Here is a 26,512-nt window from a genome sequence, read left to right on the forward strand (position 1 = left end):
CATGCACACTCATCTTATTTCCCTAATCAGTTTAAGGAAGTTTACTATGAAATTTCATGAGAGTTAAGTCAAATCTCATGAAATCACAGTAAAAGAATTCATGACCTCAGCACTGTTGATGCTGATTGGCTGCTGTTCATTTCTTCATTTTTTTTTACCTGCAGCTGGGCAGCAGCTTAGTATAACTTTTTACACAGAATTTACTCTGCTGAGCTGAGGAAGTTGTGAGGTAAATATATTTCTTTTTTACATAGAGATGCTCAGGTGATATTTTCCTGTCAGCTTTTTACAGTTATACTGCATCAGTTTCAAGTGATTTTTATGAGTATTATGTCCCTTTAAGCCATTGAAGATTAGTAAAAATGCTTCATAAAGGCTGAACACTTTAGCACCAGCCTATTTCAAACTGGAACTATTGTGGAATTATTGTCCCTTTAAGTATCTGCATCAAGATTTATGCTTGTAGTTCTCCATACTTTCTGATGATATAGATCTATAGTTACATGTTTTCTTTTGTGATACACTGACAAAACTGATTTAATAAAATACAACTTTATTAGTATATTTACACTGACAAAACTGATTTAATAAAACATAACTTTATTAGTATATTAACAATGACAAAACTGATTTAATAAAACATAACTTTATTAGTATATTAACAATGACAAAACTGATTTAATAAAACATAACTTTATTAGTATATTTGTTTTTTGGCTATTAAATAAAAATTAAATGTAATACTTTTCAGTTTGTACCTTGCTTAATCACCTAATAACCATTATGTAGTAAATAGCAAATGCAATAGATCTGAATAAAAATAAATAAATTTGTAAAGCATGAAAAAATTGGTTATAGCTTTGTCTTACCACAGCATTGCGTTCAACTCTGGAACGAATTTGGTCCACTTTGCCCTCTCTGACCCTGGGAAATATTGATGAATCTGCTCCTTTGCAGAACAGGAATATATCTCCTGCAGAATTACAAAATAATTCATTAAAATAGGTTATTAGAAGGTCTGACAGGTTGAAAGTCTAAAGATCTTATCGGGTTGATTTTCCCAATGTCAGTGAGTAAGACACCCTGCCTATCTTTTTGTAATTTAAATTAAATTATGCTTTTTCAAGTTTTTATTTTTATTAATTAAAACAGCTTGAATTCAGGATTTAATTGCACAGCCCATAAATTATGGCTGCAACTTTTTTCCATTAGAGGTGGTAATGACGGACACTGTTGGGGATAAGTATATACTGCTATCCTACAAACTAGATAAGTTTATACTCTTAGGAAAATTTGGGCAGACTTGTTGGGACTATGGTTATTATCTGCTGTCAAAATCTATATTTCTAAGTCATTGGTAAAAGGCACATTAAAATAAGCATTAGCGCCACATTTCTCATTAGCATGTAGCTCTTCTTTGTTTAGATCACTGGTTTTCAAACCTGTCCTCAGACCTCCCTAACCGGCCACATTTTGAGGATATCTGAACTGGAGCACAGGTGACATAATCAGTTGATTGGTAAACATGGTTATTTTACCTGTTCACATTGAAGGTAATCCTGAAAACCTGGCCTGTTGGGGAGGCCTGAGGACAGGTTTGAAAACCAGTGGTTTAGATCTAATGACTGGTGCAGATTGATAGATAGATAGATAGATAGATAGACAAACAGACAGATAGATGATAGATTCAATAGATATTGTATAAAAAATATACATGATATATAGATGGATGACACATGATGGATAGATATGGTTGCCACCTCTAGTGTTGCCACCCGTCCCTTAAAATACAGAACACTTATAAGTTACACATGCTGCAGGGTGTGCAGGGAGGAACATGTATTGTGTTTCTGGACAGCACTATTCATATTCCTCCCTGCACACCCTGAAGCATGTGGAACTTATAAGTGTTCTGTATTTTAAGGAACGGGTGGCAACCCTTTAATATCAGATCAATAGAAGATAGACAGACAGACATATACAGCAAATACATTTTCTCAGGAGTAAATAATTGAAAACCATGCAGCTAGTAGGATAATTATATATATTTTATTCAAATGTCCTGGACCGATACTCTGGATCAGTGTTTTTCAACCAGTGTGCCAAGGCAGACTGAGAACAGTGTGACATTTTTTAAATTTTGCTTGTTTTGTTGTGACAGGCTCATCAGGCAGACAGGCAGGCATCATTTACAACCATGACATATTGACATTCATTCACAGACAATCATTATGATGTATAATATATGCTGTATTAGGCTACAATGTGTGATTTTGTAAAATTTTGGGATGGTGGTGTGCCGCAAGATTTTTTAATGTAAAAAAGTGTGCCACAGCAAAAAAAATGTTGAAAATCACTGCTCTGGATTACATGTTCTATACAACTATAAGTAATATTACAAATTGTTCTACTAAATGCCATGAAAAATGTGTTTATATGGTGATCTAAAATGAAACACATTAAATATATAAATCACTATATGGTAACTTGTTGTTCCTTGTATGCTTGTTGTTCCTTAATCATTTAACGGCCACAACATACCCTGTATGCTGATCATTAAGGTTTTTTGGTTATAATAGTGCAGGACCTGCCGCCAGCAGCGGGGACCCTGCTTCTATAGCCTTCCTCCAGCTGGTCACCGGAAATAGCACGGTCTCGCCACTGGCGGCGAGACCTCACTATTTAAAATACAAGCCCCATAGAGCGTTTACGTTGCTGGTCCTCAAGGTTTGATATTTAAGAATGTTCTCTAGTATTTGATAAACATCTCAATGAAGGAGATTCTAGTCTGCTCAGTGTTAAAGGACAGTGTATCGTAACATTATCTCCCCTTTAATGTGTTCCTAATAATACCTTTTACCTGCTGGGGTGTAATAAATTATTTACAAATGGCCCATTACCTTTATTTTGTCATTTGAAATAGCTGATTTTGCCTGTTGAAACACCAATACTAAAAATGTCAATACTTAAGTAATGAGTACAGAAAAACAATGTAAACAAGACCCAGCAGAAGAAATGGCCTCCCAGTGGTAACAGATAAGATATGGAAGCTCTTGTGTTTATACAATAGTGTGATATAATACCCGTCATTCCTGCAAGCTCAGTCCGTTGTTATGGGTTACGTTTTCAAAGAGCAAAAACAGCTATTTCATATTCAAAAATAATCCCAAACGATATAATTCTGATAGTGTTAACAGCCTGCAACTGGTATAACAAGTAATTAGAAACACATTAAGGGGATACCAATTTTACATTGCACTGTCCCTTTAATGATAGGCCACACTTTTTGCTCCAATTTACATATCTCAAACAAACTCAAATAGTTTAACAAATTAACTGAAAGAAGCATTACTCATTATAGAGACACTAAGAACCGCAAAACATGACAAAGAACAACATAGATAATTATTGCGTAGGGAGGTTATCCAACTGAGCATCCCCATAGAGAAATATTTGAAGGACGATCAGATTAGCCAGGGAACACAGTGGTGATGCTAGCAGGGCCTTACTACAGTAATTTGCAAGCAAAGCAAACACTCTACCTGTAGGTGATTTTACAATGACACTCATCCGTCTCCTCACGGAATCAAATGTGAGAACTTGTAGTAATTCAAACCTAGGAAATGAGAACAGGAGACTGTTGTATGAATAAAACAGTTATTCCAATAAATGAGAATATATTTAAATGAATGTTGCTTAAATGCTCAATTAACGGAAAGTTACTTTTCTTATTATTATTTTTTTTACAATTAGGATAAGCAGACAATATTAAGCCACGGAGGTGTTCATCACTAAAACAAATATATATGATTAAAGGGACACTGTACCCAAAAATTTTCTTTCGGGATTCAGATTGAGCATGAAATTTTAAGCAACTTTCTAATTTACTCCTATTATCAAATTTTCTTCATTCTCTTGGTATCTTTATTTGAAATGCAAGAATGTAAGTTTAGATGCCGGCTCATTTTTGGTGAACAACCTGGGTTGTCATTGCCGATTGGTGGATAAATTCATCCACCAATAAAAAAGTGCTGTCCTGAGTACCGAATCCAAAGAAAAGCTTAGACGCCTTCTTTTTCAAACAATGATAGCAAGAGAACGAAGAAAAAATTATAATAGGAGTAAATTAGAAAGTTGCTTAAAATTGCATGCTCTTTCTGAATTACAAAAGAAAAAAAATTGGGTACAGTGTCCCTTTAAATACAAATACCCATAATAAGACATTTTATATTGTAAATTATGGTGCAACGTTTTGAAAATGCATTGTATTATGTAGATTTATTTGATCCTTTGAGTGTGGGATTTATTTCTTATGTGATTAATCACTCTGATTCCAAGTTATCTATTGGAGCGTATTTATTAAAATAATGCACTTCCTGCACATCTTTGTGAATAGGAACTATTGATATGAACTTGAGAACACTCAATTGTAAGAAAGCTAAATCCTAGTGATTATAGAAATAAATACAATAATTATGATAATACTAATAAGAACTATATTTTATGATTAAACAAGCAGTAGATTTAAAAAAAAAATGATAGCAATTAGTAAGAGATAGTAAACACCTTGTAATTAAGACATTTGTGTTGTGTTGCTATAGATTAACATAGCAGCCAAAACAAATTAACATCCTTTTTACTGCAATTGTTTTTCAGTATCCAAACTCCAACCACCATTTGCATTATTTGAAGGAGCCATTTATCAAGCTGTTCACCTTCATACAACTGCAGGTTATCACAAGAGAACCTGCAGTCAGTATTTATCAAGCTGCTTCCTACCGTCTTCTCCCTCGGGGAGATTGACAGCTCCTGCCCGAGCGTGGTTGGCTGTGCACAGGAAGGGGGCGGCATTGCACGCGAGCACTCTCATGTAATGGTAAATTCCGCTGGCGGTTTGCTGCCCACCAGAGGCGAGCTAGGGTTGACAGGGGCGAATATTTATGCCCCTGTCCGCCCCAGCTTGATAAATAGAGCCCTTTGTGCTTGCGTCTACAGACCACAAAGCTAACAACTGTCATAAAGTTAGTACAAAGTGAATTGTTTTGCAGTTGTTATCAATTAAAGACAATTAGCAAGAGATATGTAGCAGGATTAGCCTTGAAAAGTCAGCAGGTGCATTTCCTGCTTTCAACATAAGAAAAACACAAAGAGCTAAAATTGGGTTTAATATCCCTTTAATCCATTTTTAGAATCTAGAATCCTGTAAATTAATAGATGTTATTTATATAGAGACAAAAGACATTACCAGAACCAAGATTAAAGCTAAATCAGACCAATGATCATCTCAGTTAGTTGTCTTCATACTAAGAGCTAGATATCGAGAGGTGCGCTATTGCGTGCAATCGATAAGGAGTATTTTGTGGCTCTTTGCACGTGTCGGAAATAGCGCGTCTTTTACAAGTTGAAAGTAAACGCATTCGCTTGAGCGCAATCGAATTTGAAGTGAGTCAGGTTAGCGCAACTTCAGAGCTCTGGTTGACTGTAAGGCGAGACCAAAAAGTTGCACAAAAAACATCAAAAATACATTTCACAGACAGTTACACTCTTAACTGTCTGATAAAAAAATTGCATAAAAAAGTTATAAAGGGTTAAAGATATGAGATCTCAGGTGTTAGAAAAGGCTTGTAAAAGGCTTTAACATAAAGATATATACAGTACATATGGAAAATATGCGTTTTGTGCATCGTGTTTTGTGATTTTGATTTAGATTTAAACGCGGTCTGGTTAGCTCAAATAAAAACTTGGTAATCTTAAGGCGTGTTTTTAAATTACATATAAAACATTAATAAAAATCATTAAAAAATTATTACACATACTGTAAAATATATAGATATAATCCGACCACATTTTAAGTTCAATCACGTAACATGATGCACAAAATGCATATTTTACATTTGTTTGTTCTTCACCTAGAAAATAATGTACGTTTTTTATTATTAAATATATATTTCTATTTATATCTGATACATGTAAAATACATACCTATAGGAATAGATATATACAGATATATATATATATATATATATATATATATATATACAGATATATATATATAAATATGTATTTAAGAATAAATAGAACATATTCTGCTATGTGAAGAACATTGAAATGTGAAATACTAATATTTCACGTTGTGTTTAGTGTTCTTGAATATAACCGGTCAGGTCAGTGCACGAGTGTGTATGGGTGTTAGTTTTTTTTTTGCACGCATCGGGTTTACACTCAAGTGCATACTTTTTACTTTCAACTTGTAATACGAGCACAATCCGACGCGCACAAAAAGCTTCCGTCTAGCGTAGTTTACGATTGAGTGGGTTAACCTAGATTCACAAGTTTCTATTTATAAATTGGCCTCTTCACAAAATAGTATTCAGCAACACTGTTGTACAGTAGCTTACAAATGTTCTGAAACAGCTATTATTTGTTTGCACTATTTATAAGGATTTCTTTTATTAAAAACAATAGTATTAAAGCAATGCTAATTGCAGACACCTGGAAAAAAAGCAAGAAGACTATCTTTAAACAATTACCTCTCAATGTCATTCTCTCGGTTACAAATTTCCATGTAATTGTCTTTTAGCCTCAAAAATGTGTACCCAAGCCTAAAAAAGGAAATAGAGAGACTCACTTTCACAGTGTTATGAGATCTAACAGGACAACATAATGTGATCGTACAAGCTGACACACAACATAGACACTTTGTCATTTTCTGATATCATTATTTTAAGAACACAAAAGTTTCATTTCAATTTCACAAAACCAGATTATTATTACTTAAAAATGTTTTCCTCTAGCTAAACCATATCTTACTGTACTGTGAAATTCCATCAAGCTGCAGTTATGGGACTTAAACCTGTGCACCCTTATGTGCACTGTAAAATAAGTTTCCCCTTTATGTTTTCAGTGACCAGCTGCAGAATTTAAAATGTACAGGAAATTGCTCCATTGGACTTATTTTGATATATGCTGTTTCTTATAATTGAAGTCACAACACAAATTGGTTGAGCTTGCATGGAGCACAGATCTCAGTATCTTATATCTCTATATACACTCAAGGTTATCCTTATCTATCAGTGTATACTCATACTAAGGCCAGATATTAAAAGGATCGTCACACCTACAAGATATTTACTTTTTTGGCCTTGTCAGTCTCGCAATTTGTGGGCCCGGCGATATTTTAAAAGAAAGTGGGTTGACCCTCTCTGTTCTGAGGAGTGGCAATGTGTTTTCTATAGGAAATAATAGGGATCGCAGCTTCAGCAAAAATCTGCCAACATCGCCAGGTATCTCTGATCTTGGTGTGTGTGTGGGGGTTGTATTTAAATTATGTTTACACAACATAGACTGTGTGTACGCTAAAACAAAAAGTGGTTTCTGTGTTGTAACGGTTCAAATAATGTATACGTAAAATTAAGTATCAATGTACATTTAATAGATTGACTGAAAAGCTGGTGAGACTGCTGATAATGCTGAAAAGGTGCATCTAAGATAGTACCTTTCTCTCATAACCCACTGATAGTGTGACTTCTTCTAAATATTCTTTTTTGCATATCTTTTCTAAAGCCAGTACTTAACCCTTTGAGTGCTAATGATGGCTCTGAGCCATCGCAAATTGTCCCAGTCAGGTGCAGACGACGGCTCAGAGCCAACGCTAGCACTCACCCACCTTGAGGGCAATCTGCGGGCTCCCACCGATTCCCACCCCGGCAATCTAGCCTGTATAGTGACAGGCATCGTGGGGGCTTCACGTTTGGTGTGGTGACGTCACATGCAATGACGTGATGACATCACTGCGCAACTTTATTTAAAGTTGACAATGGACAATATAGAGAGATGGGGGCATGCTGCTTAGAAGCCTATATCTCAGGCATCTAAACAGTTAAAGACCCCCAAGACCCACTGTTGGAAAGGTAACCGCCTAACCTTTCCAACGGTATAAGTCTTATTTTAAAAAAGTAAAATAAAAACTCAAAACAAGCTTAGCAGCCAAAGGGACATGAAACCCAAATTTTTTTCTTTCATGATTTAGAAAGAGCATTCAATTTTAAACAACTTTCTAATTTACTTATATTATGTAATTTGCTTTATTCTCCTGATATCCTTTGCTGAAAAGCATATATAGATAGGCTCAGCAGCTGCTGATTGGTGGCTGTACATAGATGCCTGGTGTGATTGGCTCAGGATATCTAAAGAATGAAGCAAATTGGAATGTTGTTTAAAATTATATTCTGTACCTGAATCATAAAAGATTTTTTTGGGGTTTAATGTCTCTTTAAGTACTGAAATTTTCATTATAGGTGGCGATACAAAATGCAAAACCAGCTATTTCACATGACAAGATAAAGGTAAAGGATGTATTTATACACAATTGAATACACTCCAGCAGGTACAATTGATCATTGAGAGAAAATGAAAGGGAATAACAAAAGCGCAGTACACTATCCCTTTAAACCTGTAGCATGTCTGTGTAATTTAATGCCCAGAGGCTACAATGTGACCCTGCAGTGATTTTATTTGGACTGTCACTTCCCAAATTTCTACAATGCTTGTGTCTGAAACAGGGAGATATTTTTCAGTAGTTTAACAGCACATGGTTATGTTACATAGAGAAACATTTAAAGGGACATGATACCCAAATGTTGAAGCACATGAAAGTGATGCAGCAAAGCTGTAAAATCTGACTAGAAAATATCACCTGAACATCTCTATGTAAAAAAGGAAAATATTTTATATTTGTCCCCGGACTTGCAAAGGAGTGTGCATCTGTCATGGACAGGCACAGTAATGTTATTTTCCTATTCAGTTTTAGTAAGTTCTATGAAATATCATGAGATCATAGCAAAAGAAAGCATTACCTTAGCACTGCTGATGCCGATTGGCTATTTTTTTATCTTGCAGCTGGACAGCAGCTGAAGTATAATTGTTCACAAAGCACTTACTCTGGTGAGCTGAAGAAATTGTGAGGTAAAATATCTTCCTTTTTTACATAGAGATGTTCAGGTGATATTTTCTTGTCAGCTTTTTGCAGTTATGGTGCATCACTTTCACGTGGTTTAGCATATTAGTATTTTGTCCCTTTTAAGTGTACACATACTTCTCATCCATGTCTCCTAATTTTTAAAATACAAACAGCTTTACCTCTCTACAGGTGTCCCGTGTCTATGTGTGGATACAATAATTGGGCTTCATTTATAATGCGTCCGATCCCTAGCTGCTTCTTAACTTTAAAAGTTCCCAAACTCATTCATTTTGGATATGACAAGCCATGCTCTTGTGTAATTGGTTGTGTGAGAGAAGGTGAAGGGGCGGGGCTGCACAAGCAATCTCTTGTGATGTGGGTGCTGAATGCCGTTTTCTTGTCCTGAACGTGGGCAAACAGGTTCCCTGGCTGGGAATTTTGCCCACTCAAAGTTTTAGAAATATGGCCCATTTTTAGATTTGTCTCTTTATTGTAAAGAAGAGGGGGGGGGGGGGGGGGGGGCATCTTAAAGGGACATGTAATTTTTTGCCTCTTAAACAGGGCATAAAAAAAGTTGAAAAAATTGTTATTTAACTAAAACGTATTTTGCTATGTTTGTGGGCATATACACCAATAGAGCTGTGGAAGTTCTGTTCACTTCTATAACAACTATAACTAGTATTTCACAATCATGTTTTGTTCCTGTTAGTTTATCAAAACAAACAGCTATATACATTATGTATATTCTAACCACAATGCAAGATTGTACACAACATATCCGCATGTACATATTACTGACCGCTCCAATGGTCCTATTGGTGGAGAATAGTCACATGCCCCAGAAGCATGAAGACAATAAAGGCAGGATGGAGGATTCAAATAACAAAAACATACATCAAATACATTTGAAATTGCCTTTTTTTTTTTAGATGAAAAAAAAGTTCACTTTTAATTTCTGGGATCTCATTTTAAAATGATGGGGCACTTTTTCCCCCCTCAAAATTAGCCTTTATTGATGTAAAGTCACCATGTACTCTACCTCATAGCCAAAAAAGCAAGTGATACATTCCTATCATTGGTTCCTATCATTGGTTTAAATAATTAAAGTCCATTTCAAGCCTTACCTTTGTATACCCTCAACAAGGGCAACTTCATCAGGCGATGATGAAATATAAACACTAGATTTGCCAGACTGGCTTGATTTTTTCTCTCCATCTACGTGGTCATCATCTTTTACCTGTACAGTGTGACACAAGCACAGAGCACGAAAAAACAAGTCTTCCCTCTCCTAGAAAGACAAAACAGCAGAAAACAGATGCATTCTGCAGTTAGGAAACATACTGTATGCAGTTTATTTGGACTATAATCAGATAATGAATGTGCAAAGAGGTCATCTCTGTTGTAGGCTTTTACATGACCCACATTATGTAAAGATAGGATTATAATTTTGTTACAAAAACAACAGCAACATCATTTTTTAGATGGAAAAATAAAGAACATATTCATATATCATGGCTGGAATATAGGCCAATGAATATACAGTCCTTAATCATACGAATCAGAGATAAGGCTATGAAATCCTGACAACAGCAAAAGGCAACAGTTCCTGCTCATTCATCAATGTACTTGCAGTTTTATGTATTCTGTGTCCATAGCTCAAGAAATAGCAAAGCTTAAAGGGACAGTCAACACCAGAATTTTTGTTGTTTTAAAAGATAGATAATCCCTTAATTACCAATTCCCCAGTTTTGCATAACCAACACAGTTAGAATTATACACATTTTATCTCTGTAATTACCTTATTTCAGTTCTTTTGACAGACTTGCATTTTAGCCAATCAGAGCCGTCTCCATGGTAAATTCACAAGCTCAATTTTTTCTATATGAAACACATGAACTAATGCCCACTAGTGGCGAAAAACTATCAAAACACATTTAGATTAGAGGCGTCCTTCAAGGTCTAAGAAATTAGCATATGAACCTCCTAGGTTTAGCTTTTAACTAAAAATATTAAGAGAACAAAGCAAAATTGGTGCTAAAAGTAAATTGGGAAGTTGTTTAAAATGATATGCCCTATCTGAATCATGAAAAAAAATTGGACTTGACTGTCCCTTTAAAGAAGCATTATTTGCATTAGGGACCACATGAGTTCCTAGGCCCACTTGATGGAGCCCTCAGCTTTCTGTACTCTAAGTATTTTCATCAGGACCGAACTTTACTTTGGCATTTAATTACCTTGTTTGGCCACATATGCATTTGTTGCCTTTCACAGTGATCCCACTGCAATTTAAATTCACATGGATAAAAAAACTAGCACATAATGTATTATCTAATGTAACCCTAATATAAGTATAAAAATAGAAATAAATTCAAATAAAGAGGAAAGTATCTGATCAAAATGCTGATCAGATGACAGAAAACAAAATGAAAACCAAGGTGAGGCCTTTTAAATCTTGTGAGCAGACATGTTCTTATTAAAAGGAAATTGACAATACGCATGTGCAGTATTTCTTCCTGTCTTATGAGGTTTACACTCTTTATGATGATTACATTCACGTTAGAGAAAATACGCATGTGCAGTTCTCATTTTTTGATGCAATTTATACTTTTGCAGAATAAAGTCTAACCACATTACCCATTCTGAAGATTTTGGGGTTCATTGCAATACTTCCAATCTTGTTTACTGGCATTTTTTCCCAATCTGTGCATTTCAATTTCTACTTGATAACAATTCAAGTGTTAACAATATATTCATACTGGGAAAGTTCAAATTGGATAGTGGGGAAATCGTACCTACAATGCATTAAGGCTCTGGCAATCACAATCCTCACAACCACAGGTTTTGGACTTTCAAATTCAACAAACAAAGGATGTTGATAAAGTACAAAAAGCTTTTTTGATATGTTTGTGTGTATTAAATATGTAGAATAATTATGTGCAATATATTCTGAAACAGCCACATACGCCATTTTAGATGTATATATCAATATATAATCTAGATTCATTAAAACTGTATAGTCTGTTATTATTAGTGGGTGGGAAATGCAAGAAAATGGAAATCATGATATTGAGAAATGGCATTAACCAGTTGTACTCTTAATATCTTTATTTTTATATCCCATTTTTGAGACTGCCAAGTACAACAACTCTCCAGCACTGTGAGATCGCTCTCATTTATGTATGTAAAGCGGAGACAAGCACAGTGCAATATAACACTGCATATGAAAGTTTTGTTACACTTACACTTTTTGCTTTTTATTTTATATCACTTTTTTATTTCAGATTGGGTCCTTTCAGTATTATTGCATTTAAGCTTTCAAATTTCTCATCTATATTTTAAAACATTTAGATTTAGCTCTAGCAATGATTTTACAAATGATGATAACATTTTGTTACTTTAACAAATTAGGATCGTATATTGTATATTTCTGTGTAGCTTTTACAAATTACATTGCACCTTGTATTTGCTGCATTGCAAATTAAAACTGACAGTTTCATAAAGTTGGAGGGACAGGGCTATTCCCTGGGCTGAACAGGGGAGTTCCCATGGTATGTCTGAAGCTATCTCAGCAGTCTTGTGAAATTTTGTAAGCATTTTACACAAGCTGGTCTCACTGATTTACCTTACCAGCTGTATGCAGGTGAAGTTTGCTCAAAATTCACAATATACTTATATTAACTAACAGAAAAGTAATATTTACGAAAAAATAGACAAAAGCAATTTCAATTGTAGTAAAAACATTTCAGTTTAATTTGTAATTCATGTAAACTGACAATTTATATCAGCCCCAGGAGTTCTCCAATTACCTTCTCTCTCTCCCATGTGAAATTGTGTATTTCAGAGAGGTTCATTACTATCTATAGAAGGCATCTCATCTCTCTGGGACTTCCAGGATTCTCCCATTTTGTAAGAAAATTCAGTAAGTTCAGCCCATGTGAAGTCTGGTTTATAATATCCCTCCAAACTAGAGAATGTTTGATTATCTGGCCCACAAAAAGTAATGAAACTCTTTGGCAAACTGACCGTTTTCAGTTTTAATTTAAATAGAAGAAATACAAAGTGCAATGCAATTTGTAAAAGATAAACATAAATATACAAAAGTATGAGACTAATTTGTTAAAGTTACACAGAAACTGTGAACGCATAATCAGAATTAGTAAATAATATTAATACACTGCTGTATATAAAATAAATTACAAAATAGAAAGTGCAAAGTTTAAATGTAATAAAAGTTAATCTGAAGTGTAAAGTAATACAAAATATAGAACACAAAGTGTAAATGAAGCAGAACTGGGCTTGTAGCTCCTTCACATACAGAAATACAGGGAACGCCCCTTAGAGAAGTATAGCAAAATCTGCCTTTTGAAAAATTTCACTAGGGATCTTGCAGTGCTGGAGGATCATTTTAGAATATCTCACCTGAATGGAGAGGTTTTGAATATCAGGCTGTAAGTAATAGTCTTTTGTATACAGATGGGGATAAAAATGCATGTTTATGTATATAAAGTGATGAAATAAAGAGATCTGATTTTCCTTTAAGCTCAAACATTTTGGGCTAGATTACAAGTGGTGCTGTGTTAACTTGGACTCATATTACAAGTTGAAAGTAAACATGACCAAAGTTGCACCTAACACAACATAAATACATTAAAGGGATATAAAACCTAAAAAAAAATATTTTGTAATTCAGACAGAGCAAACAAATAAAAAAAAGCTTCCATTTTACTTTGATTATTAAATTGACTTTGTTCCAATGATATTCTTTGATGCAGAGATACCTAGGTAGGCATATGGAGCACTACATGGCAGGTAATAGTGTGGCCCCCTAGTGCTCTAGCAAATTGATAACATTCTTGCAAAACTGCTGCAATATAGCACTCCAGAAATGGTCCGGCTCCTAAGCATACATCCTTGCTCTTCAACAAAAGATACCAGAGGAAGAAAAATTGATAATAGAAGTAAATTAGAACATTGTTTAAAATTGCATGCTCTATCTGAATCATAAAAGAAAATATTTGGGTTTGATATACCTTTAAAGGGCCATGATACCCAAATGTTGAAGCACTTGAAAGTGATGTAGTATAGCTATAAAAAGCTGACTAGAAAATATAACCTGAGCATCTCTTCGTAAAAAAGGAAGATATTTTACCTCAAAATTTCCTCAGTAGCCACATCCCATTGTAAAGGGACTTTATATCCGAAGTCTTCAAGTAAACGCACAACTGCTTTTGCTCGACCACAAACATTTTACTTTCAACTTGTAATATGCGTGATAATCCGCATGCATTAAAAGTTTACTTTTGGCAGTGTTTGCAAGCAAGCGAAAACGCTAGAGTGCCACTTGTAATCTGGCCCTTTAATGGCTTGCAGTGGCAAAGAAAAAAAACTGCTATTTTATATTAAAACTAAACATAAAGAAGCAATTTCTTGTACAGTTTATGCTGCTGGTATAACAAGTCATTAGAAGCCAATTTTACAGCACACTGTCCCTTTAAATATCTATTTATTGATGTTTGCAGTATTTAGATAAGAATCTGTTTATGTACATTTAACAGCTTTCTGAATAGAGAGAAATGATCATACTTTGCCTCCAGCTCCGGGTGAGGAATCAATCATATCGATGCCCATGCAGTCATGAAGAATCTGCCCATTGCAAATGACATGTGGTATATAAACATGACCTTCAATACAGCACTCAATAAACTCCATGTTGTTCTCAGTTAGTGTCCCCGTTTTATCTGTAAAAATATATTCAACCTGAAAATACATCAAATAAATTGGCTTTGGTTAGTAATATATACAGATATATCCTAAACAAATAGACCAGACATTTATTTAAACAATGTGTTTTGTTCAAACCCCCTAAAAGATACTAATACAAATAACAAAAGCAATTAAGCAATGAGTGCTCCATAGGAAAGACTCCAAACAGAAGGTGATAATTATCCCTGCACTTATCTCTTTCTTGAAAGCAATAACACTGTTTTGTTTACAAACAGTGCAGATTATGGTAACTATATGCCAGCTGTTTGTAATAATTACAGCACACACGTAAAAAGTATGGCTAAAGCGATGAACATCTTGATAAAATAAGTAAAAAACAAAAACACTTTTTTAGAACCAGTAATTTGGCTAATTAGAAATTATTAACTATTTCATACAAATCAAGTAGTTTATTAACAAACAAACTGACTTGTTATTTTAAAGCAATGTAATTTATATAATGTTTATTGACAAAAAATGCATTAAATCCTTAAATCCTTTTATGCTTATTAAAGGGACATGAACCCCCCTCATTTATCTTTCATGATTCAGATAGAAGGAAATTGGAAAGTTGTTTAAAATAAAATACCCTATTTTCAATGTTGCTTTATTCACTTGGTATCCTTTGTTGAAGGAGCAGTGATGCACTACTAGGAGCTAGCTGGTTACCTAATGAAAAGAGGCATATATGTTCAGCCACCAATTAGCAGCTAGACCCCAGTAATGTATTGCTGCTCCTTAGCTTAACTAGGTGTGATGTTCAACATAGGATGCCAAGAGAGCAAAGCACAGAAGATAATAGAGGTGAATTGGAAGGTTGTTTAAAATTACACGCTCTATCTGAATCATGAAAGTTTAATAATTTGGACTTTAATGTCCCTTTAAATAAAAATATTAAATATTAAAACATACAAGTTGATAAAATAAATCCGTGTAGCACACTTGCACAGTAAAACAAATTATTTAAAAAATAGTCCTAAAGCCGTGTACACAGGCCATTTTCTGCAGTGCAGTGGTCCCACCCCCCCAACCACGCCCCGCTCCCATCGGTCACAGCACAGCCACGCCCGCCCACGCCCCTGCCACACAGGGATAGGCACGGACCAAAGTATAGACATTAGTGAAGGACACTAAGGTAAGTTTCAAATTAAAAACATCAAAAAACACTCTCTTTACAGAGAGGGTAGTGGATACATGGTGGAATAACCATCCAGCAGAAGTAGTAGAGACAGTGAAGTAGTTTAAACATGCATGGGATAGGCATAAGGTTATGCTAGATATAAGATAAGTCCAGGAACTAATGAAAGTATTCAGAAAATTGGGCAGACTAGACAGGCCAAATGGTTCCTATTTGCCGACATATTTTATGTTTCTATAAGTCCGGAGAGCGACACTTTGCTGTCAAATGGGCTGCATGTTGGACGCCCCTGGTCTAGTTCCACAAGTACCAATTAGTCATCTAATCAAACAAGTTTAAAATAACAGTTATATAAAGACTGCTTGTGGTATTACCTTTTATTTTGTTATATTGAGAGTCTGCAACTCCTGACCAAACCCACCCACCTTGATGTTAATTGCATGATCATCATGGTTGGTTACTTACTCGGTTACGTAAGGTTTGTCAGAGTAGGCAGCAGTCTTCTACACACAGACACCAGCACCTCGCTGCCACACAGATCAAGGAATTGGGACGGGTCACGACTCACGGTTAGTTGACTGCAGGCAGTTTGCTTCTTCCCTCACTTTCCCGCTACTAAGTGTGGCGCCACTTGGGTCAAGGAGGAGTGAGGACCAGCATTCATCTGTCCTACTCCTCCCTCCCCTCCGCAAAACAGGTGGCGGACACTGCAAGGGCCAGTCACGGACACCAGTGTCCGTGTACGGACACCTTGCCTATCCCTGCTGCCACACACTCTCCCGCCCACTGACTGATACTTCCTTATGGCCAGGTATGTTTGTCCTCGTGCAGTCTCTACTGCGCATAACAACTTGGGACAAATATACCTGGCCTTTTATATTATAGGATGATATAATTTTTCCACAGTCTCGGTTAACAGTGTTTCCACGGGAGCATGGGCTTCTGGGTAACTATGCAAATTAGCTTCTTATTGTCTCCACTCTTTGCTTCTATAATTGCAAGTGTCAGGGTGATTGATCTCGCCATTTCTGTAGTGTTGGAGAGGTGAAACCACTCAATAAATGTTGCCCTTAGAAGCAACAAAAGTGAGGCATTTTGAAGCTTTTTTTGCATATCCTAACCCAGTATTCATTGCTCAAATTTTTATTTTTTTTGTGGAAAAATCTATTGAATCAGTTTGGTTGTGTATATGGGCTAAGTAATTATCTATTTTGTATCATTTTATTCTTATTATTTAAGAGTTTTTTTTCCTCCCCTCTTTCTTACCATAACTTCCCTTTAGACTGGCTAAAAAAACAAATATGACAAAGAAATTTAAAATGTGTTAATTTTGACACATTAATGGAATTAGAAACCAAAGTCAGGGGTCGGTCACAATCCCTTAGAAAAAGTTATATAATGATTTTTAACAGAAAAACACCATTAAAGTCTATGCAGATTTTTATAGATAAACCATTTGATAAGTTTTTCTTATTGTGATTGTGTTAGGGACAGCGTCAGCTTTATCAAAGGTTCTGGCTGCAGGCTCACATGAGTGAACTTGCAGCTGCGAGTTAAAGGGATAGTACACTGTAAAATGGTATTTATATTAATGTATTTTCAATGACTTGTTATACCAGCTGCAGAGTATAAAATGAATGAGAAATTGCATTTTCAGGTTTATTTGTGTATATGAATTAGCTGGTTTTGTGCTTTTTAACCACAGCCTATTACAATGGGTTGAGCTTCAGGTAATATATCTCATTATGTTATCACTTTGTGTACACACACTTGCATCCCTATCTTATATTTGTCTAGAAAACTAAAGCTCAATATATAGAGAGAACAATGGAAAATTATAATTTTATTACTTAACTATCATGCACCCTACTGTGAGTTTTATTTCTTCTGCTGGCTGTGTTTACTTCTGGCTATTCAATAGCCGAGACTCCAGTATAAAAACTTTCAGTATAGGTTGGGAAACTACAAGCTAAATCAGCTAATTAAGGTCAAAATAGGGGTAAAGGATCTACTTGTAAACAATTTAAAGGTACCCCCTTTAATTTGTTCTCAATGATCCACTTTACCTGCTGGAGTGTATTAAATTGTTTAGAAGTATTTCCATTACCCTTATATTGGCATTTGAAATAGTTTATTTAGTAGGAGGTATCCCCACCCATCCTGAAAGTTTTTGGCCCCAAGGCCAAGCTGTGTTAACACAGCCAGTAGAAGACATTACACTCCCAGTGGGTTATAAAAGAGATAAGGTAATACAATGTTGTTAGTTTTCCATTGTTCTCTCCAAGTATTGGTGATTGGTTTATGGACAGATATAAGATAAAGAAGCAGGTATATGTACATAATGTGATAAAGTAATGGTATCTGATTATACCTATAAGATCAACCCATTTTATTAGGTTGTGGCTTCAAAACACAAAATCAGCTATTTCATATACACAAATAAGCCTTAAAAAAGCAAATCTCATACATTTTATACTTGGCAGCTGTTAAAAAAAGTAATTGGAAACACATTAAGGAATAAAACTATTTTATAGTATACTGTCCCTTTAATACACCCCAGAAGGTAAAATTGATCATTGGGAACAAATTAAATGGGAAAACATTTTTGGGTTAACTCTCCCTTTAAGAAACAGCAGTCACCAAACCGCTGCTTCTTAACCCACTTTGTCACCTAGTATCTGGCATATCTTTTCTAATCAGGGAGATTGACAGCCCCTGCTCACGCGCAATTGGCTGTCTGTAAGAATGGGGCAGTGTTGCACTCTAGCCATAGTAACAATGATAAATGCAGAGACACAATGCCAGGCGGACAGTTGTGAAGATATGCGTCCTGTCTGCCGGACTAATTGCCAAGAGCCATGGCAAAGCCATGCATGTCCACTCTTTATGAACAAAGGGAACTCCAAAGAAGCTTTTACAACCATTTGTCTTATTGACTGCAGTTGTTGAGTGTAAATAATTTCAGTGAGAAACCCAAATTATTAGTAGCCTGTAGGTAGAATTTTAGAGCGTGCACTATCCGAAACCACCTTAGGGAGAAACCCCAATTTAGTATGAAGGACCGCCTTATCTGCATGAAAAATAAGGTAAGGCGAATCGCATTGCAAAGCCGAGAGCTCAGAAACTCTCAGAGCAGAAGAAATAGCAATAAAAAACAAACAAAAACAAAACCTTCCAAGATAACAGCTTAATATCTATGGAATGCATTGGCTCAAATGGAGCCTGCTGCAAAACTCTAAGAACTAGATTAAGGCTCCAAGGAGGAGCAACAGATTTAAACACAGGCCTGATTCTAACCAGGGCCTGACAAAATGATCGAACATCTGGCACATCCGCCAGACGCTTATGTAAAAGAATAGACAATGCAGAAATCTGACATTTCAGAGAACTGACTGATAACCCTTTCTCCAGACTATCCTGGAGAAAAGACAAAATTCTAGGAATCCTGACCCTACTCCAAGAGTAGTCCTTTGATTCACACTAATAAAGCCAGAACTCAGCGTTTAATCTCCAAGCAGTCAGCTCCAGAGAAGAGAGATTTGGATGGAGAAATGGACCCTAACGTAGAAGGTCCTTCCTCAGAGGTAACCTCCAAGGTGGAAGAGATGACATCTTCACTAGGTCCGTGAACCAGATCCTGCAAGGCCATGCAAGAGCTATTAGAATTACAGACACTCTCTCCTGTTTGATACCAGCAATGACTCGTGGAAGGGGAGCAAACGGAGGAAACAGGTATGCTAGACCGAACCCAAGGAACTGCCAGAGCATCTATCAGGGTGGCCTGAGGATCTCTTGACCTTGAACCATACCTTGGAAGCTTGGTGTTCAGACGAGATGCTATCAAATCCAACTCTGGCACCCCCCACTTGAGGGTTAACCTGGAAAACATCTCTGGATGGAGAGCCCACTCCTCTGGATGAAAAGTCTGTCTGCTCAGGAAATCCGCTTCCCAGTTGTCCACTTCTGGAATGTGAAAGGCAGATAGAAAACAATTGTGAGCTTCCGCCCACTGCAGAATGCAAGTCACCTCCTTCATGGCCAAGGAACTCCGAGTTCCTCCTTGGTGGTTGATGTAGGCCACTGAGGTGATGTTGTCCGACTGGAATCTGCTAAATCGGGCTAAAGACAACTGAGGCAAGGCCACTAGAGCATTGAAGATCGCTCTCAACTCCAAGATATTTATCGGAAGAGAAGTCTCCTTTCAAGTTCATAGGACCTGAGCCTTTAGCGAGTCCCAAACTGCTCCCCAACCTATCAGGCTGGCGTCTGTGGTCACAATCACCCAGGATGGTCTCTGGAAGCAAGTTCCCTGAGACAGATAATCCTGAGATATCCACCACAACAGAGTCGATTGTCAACTCAACTCTCTGGGACAGATCTGAATGGTTTCCATCCAGAGCTATCCTCTGGGACAGATCCGAATGGTTTCCGTTCCATTGTCTGAGCATGCAGAGTTGTAGAGCTCTCAAATGGAATCGAGCAAAGGGAACGATGTCCATGGAGGTGATCATCAGACCAATTACCTGCATTGAGCTACTGACAGCCGGACAGTTGACTGAAGATAAAGGCAAGAAGAGATAATCTTTGCTTTTTTGACCTCCATCAGAAAAATCTTCTTAGAAGGGGAATCTATGATGGTCCCTAAGAAAACCACCCTTGTAGCTGGAACAAGGAAACTCTTTTCCAGATTCACTTTCCATCCGTGGGAATGAAGAAAAGACAACAAGATCTCTGTATGAGATTCTGCTAAATAAAAAGATGGCGCCTGAACCAATATGTCGTCCAGATAAGGCACCACCGCGATTCCCTGAAACCTGACAACTGCTAAAAGAGCCCCCAGAACCTTTGAAAAAATTATGGGAGCTTTGGCAAGGCCAAAAGGAAGAGCTACAAACTGAAAGTGCTTGTCCAGAAAAGCGAATCTCAGGAATTTGTGATGATCAGCCAAAAGGAAGAGCTACAAACTGAAAATGCTTGTCCAGAAAAGCGAATCTCAGGAATTTGTGATGATCCCTGTGGATGGGAACATGAAGATACGCGTCCTTCAGGTCTATGGTCGTCATGAACTGACCCTCTTGGACCAATGGGAGAATAGAACAAATGGTTTCCATTTTGAAGGATGGTACCCTGAGAAATTTGTTAAGACACGTCAGGTCTAAAATGGGATGAAAAGTTCCCTCTTTTTTGGGAACCACAAACAGATTTGAATAAAATCCTAGACCCTGTTCCCTTAGTGGAACTGGAATAATCACTCCCAGGAAGAAAAGGTCCTGAACGCAGTCCAAGAATGCCTCTCTTTTTACCTGGTCTACAGTTAATCTTAAGAGGAGATATATGCCTCTGGGAGGACAAGTCTTGAAGTCTATTTTGTAACCCTGGGATACTATGTCCACAGGCAAAGGGTCTGGGACATCTCATATCCAAGCTTGCAGAAACAAGGAAAGTCTGCACCCCACTTGATCCAGTACCGGGACCGGGGGTGGACCCTTCATGATGACTTAGTCTTAGATGAGGGCTTCTTTGATTGTTTTCCCTTATTCCAAGACTGATTGGGTCTCCAAGAGGTCTTGGACTGCTCCGGCTTGGAAGAGGAAGACTTCTGAGCTTTGAAGTTATGAAAGTAGAAAAAAATTGAATTTTGATGCCCCTTAGGTCTATTCTTCTTGTCTTGTGGTAGAAAAGACCCCTTTCCACCCGTAATTTCTGAAATTATCTCTGCCAGACCAGGACCAAAACAGGGTCTTACCCTTGTAAGGTAGCGACAGAGGCTTGGACTTGAAGGTAACATCAGCTGGCCAAGATTTTAGCCACAAAGCCCTGCGGGCTAGAACAGTGAATTTAGACATCTTGGCTCCCAGTCTAATGACTTGCATGCTCTAAAACCAACTCTGACAAAGCATTGCACCAATAAGATCCTGCACTTGCCACTGTGGCAATACAGACTGCAGGTTGCCATTGTAGACCCTGATGAACATACATTTTCTTTAAATAAGCCTCCAGCTCTTTGTCCATGGGATCCTTAAAGGAACAGCTATCCTCAATATGAATTGTGGTTCCCTTAGCCAGAGTAGAAATAGCCCCTTCTACCTTAGGCACTGTGCGCCATGAGTCTCGAATGGAATCAGCAACAGGAAACATCTTTTTAAAAACGGAAGACGGGGAGAAAGATATCCCTGGCTTATCCCACTCCTGTGCAATGATCTCCGAGACACGGTCTGGAACAGGAAACACTTCCACAGGGGAAGGAACATCATAGTATTTGTTAAGTTTACTAGATTTCTAAGGGTTGACAGCGACAGAAGAAGCAGAGTCGTCTAAAGTAGCCAGTACATCCTTTAACAGTATACGGAGGTGTTCAAGCTTAAATCTGAAGTTTACCTCTTCAGAGTCAGTTAAACGAATTATGCTGTCCGAATCTGAGATTTCACCCTCAGAAGCTACCGAGGTGTCCTCCTCATCAGACTTAGGATGGAGGTCAACCTTTGCAGCAGCAGCAGGGGGCGACAGACACCTTACTATCAGAAAAATGTTTAGATTTCGTATAGTGCTTCCCCAACATGGGTAAAGCAAATAATACCGCAGATACCGCAGAAGATACCTGTGCCGCAAAATTTAAAGGCAAATATATGCCTCCAGGAGGCTGAGAGGAACCGCAGGGCACTGTATGTGACGCCATTGAGGCTTGGGACATTTTAGGAGAAAGCTGTGGCATATCCTGAACAGCATTATCTTGGGAGACATTAGGCTCAGAAGGCAATCATTTATCTTTACATTCTAGCGTTCTAGGTAAACATGTAGCACAAAATTGCATAGGCAAAACAATTTGAGCCTCTAGACATAAAATACATTTATCAAGTGAAACAGTTTCTTGATCCATGTCCATAGCTGCAGGAAAATAAAAATACCCCAAATTTAAGAGTCATTTAAATTTCTAAAATAAAGATTACTGGCAAAATATAAAAATTACTGTCACTTTAAGAAGGAGCTCTACATTCCTCTTAAGCGTTAATACGCTAAGAAAATAAAAACAAAACTGCCCCAAGGAAAGAAAAATCCAGGACCTCTACACCTCAGACAGTCTGAGGTGCCCTACCGCAATTCAGAGGAATCCCAATTCGTTAGGTAGCACAGGGACTGCTAGCGACTTCGCCTTCATCTGCTGCATCAGCCGACACAGAAAAAGCAGCTACTACGTGACGCCACTCCGCTCCGAAGTATCGGAAGAGAAGGAGATTACATGACCTGCAGAGAGGTACTGTGCATCTAACTAAAAGAGCGCGTTCAATGCCGAGTAAAGAAGAAGAAAAAAGAAGTCATTACTAGCTCTAACTGTACTCTTAAAGGAACAGCTAACAATCGCTAGATTTGCCTAAATATAAGCAGACTAATGAAGGAAATGCTTGTCCCCACTGATTCCACAACATGCCCCAAATAAAAACTTGCCTCAAAAGTTTAACTTAAGAGCAAAATAGGGAAAACTTCCCCAAATAAAGAGAAAATTTTACCCCCAGCCTCCACATACATATGTGCCTGCCCACTGCCTCAGCAATCCTATGTCATAAAGGATTAGCTTACTGTCCCAATATACTGCAGAGTTAAATCCTGAAGTGCAAGTTTCCAACACCTAGAAGACAAAAAGCACTTACCTGCAGTCTAGCTGTTCGGCAGGAAGACAGCTCACCAGGCGTGAAAGGACACATACTCCTTACAGAGAGATCTGTGGAAAAAGAAAGAACAGAGTAACCAACTCTGGCGTTCTGTGACTAGGGCAGCAAATATGTGGACCACTTCACCACTTCTTAACTGCTTAAAAGCCACCACTATTCTTACTCACGAGATTGACGTGCAGGGAAAAGTACCCAAAAAAGGGAAAAAAAAATCTTCAGACACCAAGCTTCACCTCCTCCATTGACAGAGGCAAAGAGAATGATTGGGGGTTATGGGTAAAGGAAGTGACACTTAAAGGGACAGTCAACACCAGAATTTGTGTTGTTTAAAAAGAAAGATAATCTCTTTATTATCCATTTCCCAGTTTTGCATAACTAACACAGTTTTAATAATACATGTTTTACCTCTGTAATTACCTTGTATCTAAGCTTCTGCTGACTGCCCTCTTATTTCAGTTCTTCTGACAGACTTGCATTTTAGTCAATCAGTGCTCACTCCTAGGTCACTTCACGTGCATGAGCTCAATGTTATTAATATGAAACACATGACCTAATGCCCTCTAGTTGTCCACATGCATTCAGATTAGAGGCAGTCTTCAAGGTCTAAAAATTTAGCATATGAACCTCCTAGGTTTAGCTTTCAACTAAGAATACCAAGAAAACAAAGCAAAATTGGTGATAAAAGTAAATTGGGAAGTTGTTTAAAATTACATTACCTATTTAAATCATTAAAGTTTTTTTTGGACTTTACTGTCCCTTTAACAACTTTGCTGTGGTGCTCTTTGCCTCCTCCTGCTGGCCAGGAGTGAATATCCCACTGGTAATTGGAATGATGTTGTGGACTCTCCATGTCTTAGGAAAGAAAAGTTAATGGTTTTGTATAATATGATTGCATTTGGCAGTGAAACAGTGCCATGAAATATACCAAAATAGGCCTAAATCAATACCTTGGGTTGTCTACTAAAAAAAAAAAAATATACAGTTTTGATAGGTAAATAAAAAAAGACAAGGCTTTAATTTTGTTTAAATGGGGTGAAAGCAAAAATTCTAAAAAGTCTTTGGTACTTTGGGAAACTTTTCCCCCCAAAAAATTACCGATCCTTAAGGGGTTAAACAGGCGTTTTACCTGGCCCAGCTCCTCATTCAGATCTGAAGTATTAACAATAGGACCTTCCCCTGTAGCTTCATCAAACATTTCTTCATCCCAAGTGATGAAATAGGAGCCCAGGAACTTTTGCATTTCCACAGTAACATACATGGACACGGGGATAATGTAGTTGAAAAGAACCATGAATGCCAAAAAATCTGTAAATGCTCTGAGAAACTGAAATGAGAAATAAAAGAGTTTTCAGTCAGCATAAGAGTATATTAAAGGTGCATAACACTCTAATATTATTATTATTATCATTATTGCCATCATGCTGCCACATTAGGTATATCCTAAATCCCACACGCCACAATATACATTTAATCTGGGCCCCTTTTTCCTTAAAGGGACAAAAAAAAACCAATTTATTTATTTAATGATTCAGATAAAGCATGTAATTTTAAGCAACTTTCTAATTTACTCTTATTATCAATTTTTATTTGTTCTCTTGTTATCTTTAATTTAAAAGCAAAAATGTAAAGCTTAAGAGCCTGGGTAATACTTGCTTATTGGTTTGCTAACTGTATCCACCAATAAACGAGCACTATCCAGGGTGCTGAACCTAAAATGGGCTGGCTCCTAAGCTTTAAATTCCTACTTTTTAAATAAAGATAGCAAGAGAAAGAAGAAAATTTGAAAGCAGGAGTAAATTAGAAAGTTGCTTAAAATTGCATGCGCTATCTGAATCATGAAAGATTTGTATTTTACATATTTTCACTGGTACTGGATGATATCTCCCTACTAATGGCTGCTTGTTGTTACATGCAAGCATCTGACAGAAATCCCACAACTCCTCTACCTCTCCACAGTTGTAACACACAATAATTTATAGTTGGGATGAAATCTGTAAGCAATTGATTCATTCCTCTCTTCCTATACAAAATCAGATCAATAGGTTTATGGGATGGAGTGTGTGTTTGCGTGTTTTTTTGTTTAAATGTATAATACTTTTATTGCCTATTATCAAAATTTCTTACATTTCCATAATAATTTTTGAATGTTCAGTTACAAAATATGTTTATATGTAAATGCTGGCAATAATACAAATTGCATATTGTTAAAAAAAATATAGGTGCAATTCTTTTAACTTATGAAATACATCATCAGAAATATATGCCAAAACATTTCTTTTTATATATATTTTTTTTAATTTTGAGAATGTTTGTGAAAAGTTTACTAAAAATATTTTTCTTATATCGCTTACATATAATGTAAGCAACATTTTACATAAACATAAAATAAAATATTAAGGGCTAGATTATAAGAGGGGCGCAAAATGTCGCTTTCACAAGGGCAATATTTGTGCTCTATTTAGTAATACCAGCGCATGCAAATGTGCGCTGGTATTACAAGTTAGCCGCTCACGAGAGAACGCTTCCATAGGCTTCAATGGGAGCCTCATTCTCATGCCATGAGACACGGCCTGAGAACCTGGCACAGCAAAGGGGGTAAGTCACGCAGCGATGTCTTTACTGTGTATATGCACATATTAACACAAACATATTTGTATATAAGCATATACATATATATTTACAGGGAACACACTGTTCTCCCTAGACCGCAATGTAAAGGCACTTTTCAATGCCATTTTTTTTCCTTACACCCCACACCGGCCAATTTTAGTCCCTAAAAACTGCTTTGTGCAGTTTTTTTATTTAAAAAAAAAAAAAAAAAAAAAGCTTCTTGTAATGGCTGGTTATTCATTGCCCGTTTACGTGCAATCCATAAATTAGAACTCCACTTGTAATCTAGTCCTAAATATTTATTTTCCCTTTATTTTTTACATTCAATATTTTCCCTAAACTGTACATACTCCTATATGAAAATAACAGTCTTTG

At 36.8% G+C, this 26,512-nt stretch overlaps 1 protein-coding gene across 1 annotated transcript in view; it reads right to left on the reverse strand.

Moving 5' to 3' along the window:
- The window catches only part of ATP11A (ATPase phospholipid transporting 11A), a 413,089-nt gene that overhangs the window by 57,148 nt on the left and 329,429 nt on the right, over nt 1-26,512 (reverse strand). The window contains exons 12-17 of the mRNA XM_053707775.1: nt 24,654-24,851; nt 14,543-14,716; nt 10,084-10,247; nt 6,531-6,602; nt 3,543-3,616; nt 870-973 (exon numbers count right to left, since the gene is read on the reverse strand). Of these exons, the coding sequence (XP_053563750.1) occupies nt 870-973; nt 3,543-3,616; nt 6,531-6,602; nt 10,084-10,247; nt 14,543-14,716; nt 24,654-24,851 (786 nt within the window). The remainder of the gene's footprint in view (nt 1-869; nt 974-3,542; nt 3,617-6,530; nt 6,603-10,083; nt 10,248-14,542; nt 14,717-24,653; nt 24,852-26,512) is intronic.

This window comes from Bombina bombina, chromosome 3, assembly GCF_027579735.1.
Source record: "Bombina bombina isolate aBomBom1 chromosome 3, aBomBom1.pri, whole genome shotgun sequence".
In the NCBI taxonomy this organism is placed as follows: Eukaryota; Metazoa; Chordata; class Amphibia; order Anura; family Bombinatoridae; genus Bombina; species Bombina bombina.